The following is a 13353-nucleotide window of genomic DNA, read 5'->3' as shown; positions in this document are numbered from 1 at the left end:
AGTGTGTGGCATGCAGAAAGCTAGTCTGCAGCAGTGTCTGTGAGAGCCATGGCATGGAGCAGAAAGGAGAACACTGCACTGCATAGGCATCTACAGTGCAGGTGCCCACACCTGGGCAAATCAGCCTCCATCCCCATTCTGTCCAAGGGAAAGCTAGTCAGTATAAGCTGGAGTTTGAGGTGTGGTACATCCCACTCAAGATAAGAACCTCTGCCCAGACAAACTCACTTGAATGTGGATTAATTTCATCCCAGTGCACTGTATTGGGGTGGGGACATTATACAGACACACAAAATTAAGTGCAAGGATTCCTGATTGACTGAATCACTTATAAACCCGTATTTGGGAATAGACTTACTTTCTGGTTAGCTTACAAACCTCACCTTTCTCTCCTAGTATGATCTGATTATTTGGGCCAAAACTGTTTCAAGAGTTGTAACATTAGTTTTCAAATGAGATCTTGGAGCTGTGGCCAAACAGATCTCCAAGGCGTTGGAGAACAAAGCTCAGTACACAACTCTTCTCCATTTTGATGGCTAACACAATTTTTTGCAGCAGTTTGTACCTGTTTCTGCAAGTCCTGGACACTCTTCATTCACAGTGGTGGCAAAATTGATATCCAGCTGCTTCATCATCTTGTCTGCAGAGGTGTGATACACTCCTGAAGGGCCAGTACACTTCATCCAGAAAGCCAGCAGTGACAGCTTCTTGTGGAACTCTGGAATTGCTGGAGAAGACAAAATGAATGATAAAACAAAGCCATGCTGGAAGCATTGATTTTGAGAAAAGATGGTAAGAGTGGAGGAAATCTCACCCTATCCCACTGATGGACAGTTACTGTTCCCTGGGTTTCCCTGAGCCATTATCTTCACAGAGCACAACCGTGTGCTACCCCACGTTTGTAACATGTTTTTTCTGTTTCCCATTGTAATTGAGAAAATTTGCTCCTGATCCAGCTCTTGGCACTGATGTCTCTTCCTTTTAGATAGCACAAAATACCAGGGGAACACCACAAATGGTGTGCCCAAGTTTGGTCCCTGTCCTAGCACTGCTCTGTGACTTCAAGTAAGTCACTCAATTTTATCCTCAATTTTCTGATATAGTAAATACACCTTGTAGTATTTACCTATCCTGCCAGAGTGTACATAATGGTAACTATGTGTTTGTCAAACTCTTCCAAGTATTAAAATAGATGCAAAAAGAAAAATAACTAAGCAGTTCTCCACAAAGATGACTAAAAATGAAAATGTTCAAAGAGTTGTATTATGCCTCTGATATTGTAATGCAAATCCTGCCTTTCCTCAGGAAAGAAAGGTGGAAGAAGAATTTAGGTCTTCAGAGGTGGTAGCATCCCCACCCCATCCCACCAATGACATCTGTCCATCTTCTGCACATCAAGCTGGGTAAGAAGTCTTTTCTCACCTGCGTATTTCTGGATACTAGTGGTGAGGACAGATGGAGGTGACACCTGCCTGCCTGTGGTGACTGCTGCACCTCCTGGTGACCCCGAGCCAGCCCTTACTGCAGTGGCATCGCCTGCACCGCTGGCGAGCTCTGCACAGTGATTATTTCAGCAGACACACACGCCAAACAAACCCTTGTCAGAAGGAAACCCCCTAAGCTCTTACCATCAGTAAGAGAGGTGATGTTTCCCAAGTTCTCAGTGCTGATCTCTGCAATATTCTCCACCACAAGGATCTGCCTGGACAGCTTATCCAGGAGGTCTCTTGTCACGAATGGTGTTTTACTGGAGAACACAATTTGCTGGTGAAGAGAAATGGGAAGAGACAAAAAGGAGTCATTGAGCCAAAAAAACCCCCAGCCTCAGAAAAAACCAAAAAACTCCAAAACAACTCAAGTGCAATGACAAATTCATTGCCTGGAACCACAGGATCTCCTCAAACTTAAAAAAGTTTTTAGTCTTTGGGATATTTTTTGGTCCTGGTTGATATGCATCATTCCTTGTACCTTCAATATCTACATACAGATCCAGACACCTGAGTATCCAAGCAGCAATTTGCATAATTTCTGATTTACACACTCTCCAAAGCTAAAGAAACCTGTCACCATAAGACTTAAAGCCAGACAAGAATATTAGTCTGACTTTCACACAACATAGGCTGTAGACTTCCAGGACATCCCTGCATAGAGGAAGACCTCTGTTGCTCTTTCTCCATTCCATTTCAGCTCTGATCAATTACTTAGGTGCCTTTACTAATTTTATTAATTAATTAACCCTTGCTAATACTCTCTACTGCTGCTGTCTGCATCTTCTTCAGCAGTAAATAATGTTCATATCAAATCGGCTCTGTGTGGACGTAGTTCAAGTTCACCCCACTCAGCTGTGTATTTACTGTGTACTCTTGTGTTGAAACCAAAAGCCTCCCTTCTTCTCATAGTTGTGAGTCAGCAGAGTTTCCAGCCCAGCACTAAGGGTGCTGGAATCAGGCTCATGCTCTATGGCTTCAATGAGCCTTTGGGAAAATAAAGCTAATTATATCTTAGATGAAAGAACAAAATAATTGTAAAGAGAAAGTTGCAGCATGTTTTGATTTGTCAAGAAAACCCTGATGCCCTCACTTACTGGATGTTTAAATTCACATTTGCTGTGCATGGGCTCTGAAAAAAAACTACAGAAAAATTCCTCTAGTTGTGAGCATGAACTGACAATTTTGATATCCCGGGGGGCTGTCTCATGCTGCCTTCACTGTGTCTGTTGCAGACAGAATTTCTCTGCCTCGTGCAAAAATTCATTTCTGCTCTTGAACGCTGCAGCCTCATCTGGGGCTCAGTTAAACAATGGGGACAGGGTTCCTGCTTTACCTCTGAAGACATGGGCTGCTTTAACTGGGGACTGACTCCGCTGAGGACCTCCCAGCGAAGCCAGCAGGAGTTTGTAACCCAGAGCAGGGGCTGCCCCTGTCCCCCACTGCCCTGCCCCTCAGCCCTCCTGGGCAGCTTGTGCCAAGTGCCCCACAGTTCACATGCCAGGTCTGCTCCAAAACAGTCCACGATGGAAACAATGGAGGCACATCTGGCTGGGGTGAGGGGGTCACCATCCTACCCCAGCATGGTGTCCATCCCAGCCCTGTGCTCCCATTGCCTTGCAGGAGCAGCGCTGACCTTGCCAGCCTGCTTGTACCCATGCTGCAGGCAGGAATGATTTTAAAATAAATGCCCCCAAACGAGGCAGGCCTGGTACCTGAATGAGCTGGGTGCAATACTGCAAGTGCTTAACTATGGTTATATCGAGGCTGTCGTTGCCTGTGGTCAGGGGCAGAGGGCTGCCAGCCACGCTGGTGCCCACGCCCGTGTCCTCGGTGAGAGCTTCGCTCAGGTGGCCTCTGGCTTCTGGGTGCTCCGTCCTGTAACTGGGGTGGAGGGAGGGAGGAGGAGGTCAGTGCAGAGCCGGCTGCTGCCACAGCAGACACACACCCACACCCCCCACACTCACACACAAGGTGATGAGCAAAGAGCACGGCAGAAGAGCTGAAAGTACCCAGAAACCTGGTGATGAGCACATCACATCACAAAGGAGCAGGGCTGCCCTGGCTGGGTGCAGGAGGGACATACCCATCTAAGGGATAGACCTGTCCCCTGACTGGCTTGCCTTAAGTGATGCGATGCCCTCAACAGCAAGCTTTGTTAACCCGTGGTTACTGTCCCTTGGTGGTGACAGCATTCTCTCATCTGTGATGAATCACCTGCCCAGTTGCTCTGGATTAAGCACCGTGACAATTTGTACCTTCTCAAGCACTGAGCTGCTAATAACAGCTCTGTGCTTTCTGAGTCCTCCTCCTGCCAAATTTAAGGCTCACTGCAGAAGGAAAGGAAAACCACTGCTAAACTAAGAGACATGATGTTTTCATATGCTGTTTTAGACACAATGTGTAGAGCTTATTTTGCCAATTGTTTCTGAAAGTGTAGAGCTAGTCTTACTGTGTTTTAAATCATTATTTCCAATATTGTCTTGCTGTACAAATGATCCTCCCTGTGTTTAAATGCAAAGCCTGAGGTCAGTCCCCAGATGGCAAGTGTGTTTGGCTACAAGTTCAGAAGTTTCAACACTTGCAGTCTTTACACTGAGTCACACACTTACACATCTAAAAATGGAAGCGGGAATCTGCACTGTCTGGGATGAGCCAGAGGGGAAAAAAGAAATTTTAATTTCTATTTTAACTGGTTGAAGCTACATCCTCAAATCAGCACAGACTGGACTGAGGTCAGAGTGCCAGTTTAGCAAGCAACACAATTTCCCAAATTTTTTTTCCCACCAAGTCTTATTCTGGAATGAGGACATGAGATGATGGGAACTGCATGGTGGTTGCTGGTTGCATTCAAATTGCTTTAAGCAAGCTGTGAGTAGTACAGCTCCCTGGTTGGAAAGCACAGGGTGTGAGGGAACTGTGTTCCTTTCTTTTTTTCCAGCTCTAGTGCCGCTTACGTGCCTGCTGGGCATCGTGTCAGCTCAAAGGATGCAAACATGCTTTTAAGATCTAATGATCGAAGCACAGCATCTTAAAGTCACACCACAATGGCAGGCCACGGCACAACACCACAGCTTTTTTGTTTTCTCTTTTTTTGCTTTTTTTTTTTTTCTCAGAAAGACCAAAAGTGATGAAAGAAGGGCAGGTAACACGCAGGGCCATGAACAGAGTACCAGCCATCACTCTTACATTCCAAAGGAAACCTACATCATGCTGCTTAAATCTGGCCCTGTGTTATTGTTACTGACAAGCTTAATCCACTGCAAAGACTCATTCGGCTAGAGAGAAAAGACAAAGGGAGGGGGGGAAAAACCACAGAGGAATTAGTAATTACATCCAAGGAAAGCCAGGTCCAAACCTATGTCAAGGAAGAGGCTCTGCCAGTATTGATGTCAGCTTAATTTAATTAACCCTTCTCCTTTGGAGGACAGACTGCATATATTTGAACAGGGGAAAAAAAAATGGTCCTGGAAACAAAAGATTTTGTATGCAGCAGCCATGGGGAGCCCTCTGACCCTAAAAGTCATCAAAGATTAGTCAGTCTTCCTTGAATAAATTGTGCACCAGGATCCCCTGTTAGCGACAAAGAGCCAGGGTGTCAGTTTGGCGTAAGCGCAGCTGGCAGGTACTACAAACTTACCTATTCTTCTCAATCTCAGTATCTGAAAATACCGAGTCTGCACCTCCTCCACCATTACAAACCTCCACACCACCACCATCCTCATCATCAAAGTCAGAGGTGTTCAGGAAATCAAAGCTTTCTAAAGCACTTTCAACTGTTAGACTTAAACTGGAGGACCTGCTTCGGCTTACTGCTGGCTTGCACTGCAAAGGCAGAACGAACCAATGAAAACCCCAGATATTAGCTACTACAGAAAGATAAGAAAAAACAAAAAAGGATAAAGCTTAAAACTTCAAATTCTTCATTTTATTTTTAAAACTTCATTTTATTGGGTGTTTCATTTCAAGCCTTCATATTCATAGCATATACAATCAAAGCCTGAGAACTGGGAAAACCCTTCCATTCCTCCTCCCCTCCTCATGCTACCCACTCTCTTCCCCAAAGGAAAAACCTCAAAGGCAAAATTCAATGTGTTTTATAGAAATGAGAAGTACTTCTTGAATCCAAGTTTCGCAGCTCTCGGCATTCTCCAAAAGGAATGACGGCAATTAATGCAATGGAAGTTGAAAGGGGAAGGCACATTCCTTAATTGCTGTTCTAGCTACAGAAGCCAATTTATACATATCCAATGGCACTACCTGATTTATTCCAGATGTAAGTCAAACAGACCTTAGCCAGGAATGAATTTGGTCCCATATCTGCACATTTTTTAATGGAATGAGAGGACTTTTGTGGCCTTTGAAGCCAAATGGATTATCAAGGAAAAGCCAATAAGGCATCAGATTCCTAGATGACAGAGAGAGGCAGTATTGTAACTCAGAAACTAACAGTGCTAGAGAGAGGGGGGAAACCATTCCACCTCACTGCAGGGAAGAAATGCAAAGGAAACCTTGCTGTTGCTGTAGGAAGTATGAAAGGCCCTGGCCCCGTGTGGCGATTCATCCAGATATGCCCACAGAGTTGCTTCCAGGGTCACCCAGAAGAATCAGATGTAACTTGAGGGATCATCTCCATTGGTTGGGACAATAACTTCGACATCTTTCACACTATGTGATTATTTGATAAGAAACAGACATGAGCCACTGGTGCCATTATACAAGCTACATCCTCCAGTCCCAAGCAGGAGCCATGACATCGTCTCAGCTCACAGAAAGAAATGCATTGCCCTCTCAAGGAGTTCAGATTCAGCACCAGCTGCTCTAGAGCTGAAGGGAGTTGGAGTTCTATTTGCAATTCGTTTGCACACAATACTAATGGCCACACATTTGCACGTGGGATGTTTGAGTCCTTAAACTGACTGTACAGTCATCAGCTGATCAAACATACTTCCCAACACATCTGTGACAAGGATGGGTGCTGTATCCTGCCTCTTGTGCAACACCAATGGTTTCAGCTTCCATTTCCTTCAGCGCTTGGTAGTGCAGCTTCTTCAAGCAAAAGCAAACAGCAACATGTGGGCCATTTTCTCTGCTCATCTAACATGGCCAAGAGAGGTTTCTTCAGCCACAGATGGATTGCAGCTCAACCTTTCTGCATGAGGAGTCCATGCAGCTCCTTTCGGCATGGTTGCTGGTGATGCTGAGTGTCAGTCTGCGAGCTGATCAATAGGTGACACCCAGACTTCAACATATCTGGTAGAGGCATCCATCTCAAGTGTGCAGGAATCCTGTCTGCACACGTCCATCCTCTCTGCCCCCATCCCATGTCTGTCTGTTTGTAACTTCTGATCAAAGCATTCTAAATAAACAGTCTCCATTGTCCCTCTGCCCTTTGGATAGTTGACCTCTTTGTACCAAGTGAGAAAATAATAGTAATGGTACCTTTTTTGTCTGCTCAAACCTCTCTAGGAATAAATAATGCAAGGAACAGGGGCTGCAGGCTGTCAAAAGAAGCACTTAACTTGGGAAAGTACCATGCAGCTGTAAACACCAATGGAAATAAGGAGGTTAACAAAGTTTCTTTGTACAAAGGTAATGCAGGAGAATAAATGATTCCCTGCTTCCTCCTCAGCCATGTTTTTGAATGATGAGGCTTAAATGACTAGCAGACCAACTTGCATATGAATATGAAGCATTTGAAATGATTATTTCCCATATAATACTGTTTGCAGAGTAATACTGTTTGCAGTGCCGTGAGTTGTTGTTCATGGGGGAGATATGAGTCACAGTGATCCACAGTAAACATATTAAAAACACACATGCAAACCCCTTTTCTTCCGACTTTTAACACTATTCTCTGCATCTTGATGTAATGACAGGATGTCTCTCATTATGAAAATGGATGAGGGAAAAAGGAAAAGGCCATGCCTAGGTGACATGGGGACAGCAACCTTCAGTGAGACTTGTGCTTCTAAATCCCTTTGGCAATTTAGGAAATGCAGCTTGTATGGCTACAAGGCCTCAGCTAGCATAGTTTTGCACACCTCCATGGAGTTCAGGGGTAGTATGCTAAAGTACACCCACTAAGGATGTGACTCATGGATTTCAAAGGCAGAAGTTTGGCTGTATTTGATCTCCAGTATGGCACAAGCAATGGGTTCACAAGTGGTGATTCACAATGGTTCACAAAGTGTTCAGAGAAGGGTATAATTTAATTACCCTTCTGTCATAGCACCTTTTTCTCTTTCCCCCATGTTTTGATAAAAGATCTGTTGCTTGAGGACACAAGGCTATGATAAGCACACTGCTGACAAAAGTTAAAAAATGGAACATTGTGAAAGGATGCTCCAAGCAGGAGCAAATCTGCTACCAGGGAATTCTACTATTCTCCAGAAAGCCTACTTTAACGTCTGCAAGGCAAGGGAGGAGAGTCTACCTGCTCAGATTTTCTTTAGGGTAGTATTTTCTGAAAATGTACTCACTTTTAGGATGTCATCTAGATGCATCACTTCTTGATCCAGGTCCTGAAACTCTTTATACTGCTCTTTATGTGGCTCAAGAGCTAAGAGAAGCCCTTGCAAGGCTTCCTCAATGCTTCCATCGAGATAAGACTTATATCCTTCTGATTCCCCACTAATAGATCCCTCACACAGCAGCCTCTCTGGGGCCAGGGGTGTCTCTGCTGATGTAAGCCTTTTGACCAGCTGCTTTGTGATGTTGCCCTCATAGGTATCCAGCTCCACGGGCTTGAGTTCTGAACCTTCATCCGTGTCCTGCAGGAGAGACACCGGGACACTTGTTTCTACAAAGACACGATCGCTCCCAGCATCAGAGATTTTTTGGCAAACTTCAGGAGCTGCCCTTGGGGTGTTCTTGTTCTCAGCCACTGCTCCCTCTCCGTGGGACGGCAGGTCCTTTGGCTCAGCAACACAGTCTCTGTGGGAGTCGCTGCTGCTGCAGTCTAGGCTTGAGCTCTGGGAGGACTCGAGGGCTCGGTGCTGGGTGGGGGTCGCAGTGATGTCAGGGCTGGAGCTGACACGAGCAGACGAGGACTCTGCTGAGTTGGCAGGGAGCACGGCATCTTCGTAAGGCAGGTCACCAAAAGTGAAGGAGAGAGGCCGCTTCTCAGTGGCCACTGTCCCATTTTCAAAGACATCATCTGGCAAATTCGACTGAAAAGATAATAGGGAGAAAATGTTTTCCATGCAGCATTGGAAAGAGGAAAAAAATACAGCATGTGCCCAGGAAAGAAAAAGGCAAGGAAAAAGATCCAAGAAGCATTCAAGACTTGAGAGATGGAAAAAATATTTCAGATCAAACTTCCGCTTTCATCTGTCATGACTCCTCAATTTCAACATGAAAATTTCTGGAAAATTTGGGCTCAGCATCTCTGCTAAACAGAGATCTCTAGGAAGTGATCTCAAGAAGAGAGACATGAATTCTTCTCACCTTACTATATTCTCTAAGACAGCATTTCCAGTGCACTGCTCTAGTTCCTGTACCATGGCCCTTTTTAATGGGATTGTACATAAGCCACCTTGTCTGCATTTTCCCACTCATTACAGATTTCTGTTCTATCTATTTTCTGACTTCTAAAGTAGCAATCCATAAAATGTAACACAGTTTCCTCCAAGAGTTTCTCTAGTGCCATGGTGGTTTAATGGTGATAGTACCGTGCTATTTCTTTTTATTCAATGTCCTGCATGTGGCATGGGTGTCCGTAACAATTGTTGAACATGAGTTATACAGGAGTCCTGTCCAACATGAGTTTCTGCTGAAATGAGACAGCAAAATTGGTGGTGTATTGAGCAGGACACTGATCATTTAAGAAGCAAACCCAGCCTATACAGACTCCAGAATTATCAGGGCAGAAATATATATATATATATATTAATCTCTGATTGATGTATGGGGAAAAAATCACTATAGGAGTCACAACCTGCCTATCTAACCTACAGATCTGGCTTTGTTACGCGGCCAGCTCACAGAAATGCATGGCACAGATGGAAGGCAACTACTATTTTGCTGACAATTTGCTGGAAAGAACTGGAGGCATTCACATGTTGTTAAGCTTAAGGTTTAAGTGTCCAAAACTTCTGGGTTTTTTTCTAGTATTCCAGCAGCTTTTTATCCCTAAACATAATCATAGACAAAGGTTTACTCCTTCTTTCCCTTGACATGGGTATGCTTTTAGCTTCTGAAAGTCACGTTACAAGGCAAACGTAGAGCGTCAATCAGTGTAGCAGGTGATTTTTAAGAACACTGTTGGCTTGTGTTCCTGCCCTGCTCTCTGCCCACAGAGAGTTGACTTCTGATCATTATCTCTGCAGAAACCAAGAGGAATTTTGATTTAATGAGAGCCGCATGGGCTCACAGTTATGTCCTGCCCTCTAATCAGTCAGCAAAATGAGTGAGTTGCAACAGTGAGCAATACATGAAGCATGCATGGGAATGGAGATACCACACAAGGACTGAAAAAATCCTTCACCAAACGAAAACCAGGACTCACATATAGCTCTAGCCCTGCTTTTGGGCTTAGCCTGAGCGATGGCAGGTCACTAAAAGAGCGACTGCGACGAAGCTTGTCAAAGAAAGTGTCTTGAAGAGCATCTAAGATTGTCAACTTTGGCCTGTCTTGCAGGGGATGCAGCCATTTCTTCAACATTTAAAGCAAAGAGGGTGTGAGGAAGGGCAAGTTAAATGAATGCTTTGTAGCAGAGTACTAAATTACAGGCATGGGATGTGGCACTTGTAAAATTAATCTCTGTACAGGTGGCCTGATTAAGCATTCAGGATTTGATTCATGCAAAAAAGTAGGAACACCCTGTGAATATCTCCAGTACAGGGGCAAATTTTACTACAGGATACTTAAAAATACTTGTGCTATAATGGTTGTTTAACTACTGTTGCAAAATGAAAACACTTTTTTTAAGGATTATTCAAGTATCATAGCAGTCAGGCAAGAAGGATAGGTATGCATTAATTGGCCACATAGTTTCAAAGATGGCAGGATCATAGTCACCTTCTTTTAGGATTAGCAGCTAGGAATGCACTTGCTTTATGAGTATTTGTAAGGGTAACCTCCTAGAACCAGGGGGGAAAAAAGCTTAGACACGCAAAGCAATGAAATGTTTGCAGTGTTTGAACTGCTTTAGGATTTCTCATTACATAAACATGAAGCCAAGCAGAGCTTACAAAGAATGAGTGGTCCTTGAAGGTTGGTGTTTCAGGAGTGCCTTGGCTGTACATGGACATTCTCCTCTGGAGAGCAGATGCCTTGCTCACATTTCCTGTGGATGGGGTCAAGTCTTCAACATCAAAGGGGCTACAGATACACAAACAAGAGGGGAGGAAAAAAAGGTTGTTAGGCTGAGCACGAGGGACTTTCAGGTCCATAGAAAGGATTTTTGAAAAGGTGGTTTATTAGCACATCAAAACACAGAGGTAGCGAGTTTTTAAACTGAAGTGTTTAAAGAAAATGTTGTTAATTAGATAGCAGTCTCAGAAGTGTGGTTTTCGCTTCTGATAAAAGTGTTTGCTCAGAAATCATTTATGTAGTGTAGTCTGATGTTATTCTTCTCACATGAAAAGTATTCTTGGATTTGAGTTGCCAAGTGTCACACATACTAATGAGAAAGGTGTTCAACTATTAATAGAGCTGTTGCATTATAAAGGAAACCAGGAGCTGTTATTGCTGGCTTCATGTTTATTGCATTACAAGAAACAGCACACATGATTGTAAAAGTTAAATGTGTCAATGCTTCTTCAGAAAAGACATTTACTTATTTCATAAAAATACAGTGAGAATTGGGTTTGTATCCTAAGGCTACCAGCTCACCTAGGTTGACCAACGTGAAGAGAGAATGCCAAGAGATTTCCCATCACTCTTGTGGTGTATGAAGCCCTTAAAAGCCAACTTTTAAAGATGGGCCAACTCCTGAACTTGGCTATGCTAGTGTAAATCCATAAATCCAGCACTGATTTTTACACTGATTTTTTTCATATTAAAAAAAAAAAAAAAAAGAATATATGAGCACTCAGTTATGTCCCCTTTATAAGCTTTGAAGAAGTATAAGCTTTAGACGATTCTGAGATCTATCATCACTAAGTGCTTCCCATACCTTGTGATGTCAGTACTTACCAAACCTAATTTAACAGCTGAAACTAGACACAACCCTCTTTACCCCAGGAAAAGCAGGCAAACTGTGGATGACCATGAACTATTTCTCATATACCAAACTTGGGCCACAGTTCCTTGACAGTCTTCCTCAGCAGGGAAAAAAATGGAGAGAACAGCCCACATGGATGAACCATTTTTTTCTTTGGTTGAAGTTTTACAGCTGATTGATTGATTGATTGATTGACCAACCACTTCTACTTACTACCAGGCGATCTCAAGGTTCAGCTTTACTGTGCCAAGGTCATTAATGTCTACTGCAACCACCTGAGGCCGAGCTGCAAACAGGTCTTTTGTCTCACAGGTTACACTTCCCACAAGGATATGAGTAGCAAGTCCTTTAACTTCTGTGACCTGTAAGAGACACAAACCAGGATATTTAGGACCACACAAGGCGTTGCAATCCTTAATCACAAAGTAATAGTTTTGATTGTCTGGCCTGGCCCCCTTGCTAAAAGGCTTCTAAAACATGATTGTTTGTTGCATTACTTAAGGAAAAAATCTGAGGTGTGGTGGTGGTTTTGTTTTGGTTTTTTTAAGAAATGCATAGTTGTGTATGATCACTATTCTATGTTTTGTTAATGTTTTTTATAGCTGTCAGAAAAAAACAACCATGCTGGCTCAGACCAAGGGGCTGTCTGGTCTTGCATTTGATCTTCTGCACTAACAATAAGCAGAGCCCAAGGGAAGAGTAAGAACAGGGAGGGCATAGAGTCTCTCAGCAGTTGACAAATTCCTGACTGGGAATCTCCTGATGTAACCTGCCTAATTAATAATTCCCAAGGGAGCTCTCTTCCAGGTATTTCTCTCCTGTAACTCTGAAGCCGTGTAATTGTTTGCACCAAGGATGGCCTTTGGTGAGGCTTTCCACAGATCTACTGTTGAGGAACCACCTCCATACATGTTGTTACAGTAAGAATAGCACACTATTCATATTTAGAGATATATTTGCCTGGAAATTCAAGAGTGACAGCTCTATATGCAGCTACTACACAAACCAGCCTTTGGCTGTTTGCTTGAAAGCCAGTTCTTGAACCTTTTATGTGAAAGTGTTTGGACAGAGTCCAAAAAGGGAAGAGAATATACACATTAACCTTAATAATACTGGGATTCTTGTGTACTAAAAAAGGGGTTCTCTCCTAACTTTCCACCTTAAACCTGTGAGTTAGATTGAAAAGAGTGACTCACCCTGTGTCACAACTTGCCTTTCATTGAAAACCTACTGTCTCACACCTTTGGGATTATTTTGGTTGTGGGTTTTATAATCACCTGCATTTTTTTTCATAAAGTCTTCGCAGTGTCAAAGTGGGCAATTTCCCCTAAGACTTTTGAGACATTCTTCTGTTTAAGCTGCCTAACCAGGGATATCTAGAATGGTTTTTAGCAGCAATTTCTGGACAGGGGTCAGAGAATGGGTCTCTCTAGGTTGGAGGCTTGTTGGAAAGAAAGCATATGGACCTTCAGCCAGGAAATAATTGTGTTGGGAGGCCAGGAGCAATGAAGAAGTGGAACAGCAATAGAAAAGTTTGGGAAGAAAACCTCTCCCAGCTCTCACAAACTGATTAGTCTTGTATCTAAACTGGACAATACTACAGCACTTTAGTAGGTGTGTCAGAAATACTAATTGTGGCTCACTTCTAAAGAGTTTAATGATCTGCTTCTATGTTTTTGCTGATGGTGCATGAGAAG

General features: G+C 43.4%; 1 protein-coding gene across 7 annotated transcripts in view; it reads right to left on the bottom strand.

The window, feature by feature from the left end:
* RIPOR2 (RHO family interacting cell polarization regulator 2) overlaps positions 1–13353 on the bottom strand; it is a 68905-nt gene that overhangs the window by 8091 nt on the left and 47461 nt on the right. For 5 of the 7 annotated variants that reach the window (XM_019282562.3, XM_039570340.1, XM_019282561.3 and 2 more), the window contains exons 11-18: positions 11870–12018; positions 10683–10812; positions 9997–10143; positions 7970–8659; positions 5128–5312; positions 3203–3371; positions 1629–1764; positions 566–727 (exon numbers count right to left, since the gene is read on the bottom strand). In XM_019282562.3, the coding sequence (XP_019138107.1) occupies positions 566–727; positions 1629–1764; positions 3203–3371; positions 5128–5312; positions 7970–8659; positions 9997–10143; positions 10683–10812; positions 11870–12018 (1768 nt within the window). The remainder of the gene's footprint in view (positions 1–565; positions 728–1628; positions 1765–3202; positions 3372–5127; positions 5313–7969; positions 8660–9996; positions 10144–10682; positions 10813–11869; positions 12019–13353) is intronic. The other 2 variants (XM_019282564.3, XM_010393839.4) reach the window with 1 other exon arrangement.

The sequence above is a fragment of the Corvus cornix genome, chromosome 2 (assembly GCF_000738735.6).
Source record: "Corvus cornix cornix isolate S_Up_H32 chromosome 2, ASM73873v5, whole genome shotgun sequence".
Taxonomy (NCBI): Eukaryota; Metazoa; Chordata; class Aves; order Passeriformes; family Corvidae; genus Corvus; species Corvus cornix.
This window is presented reverse-complemented; position numbering and strand designations above follow the sequence as displayed.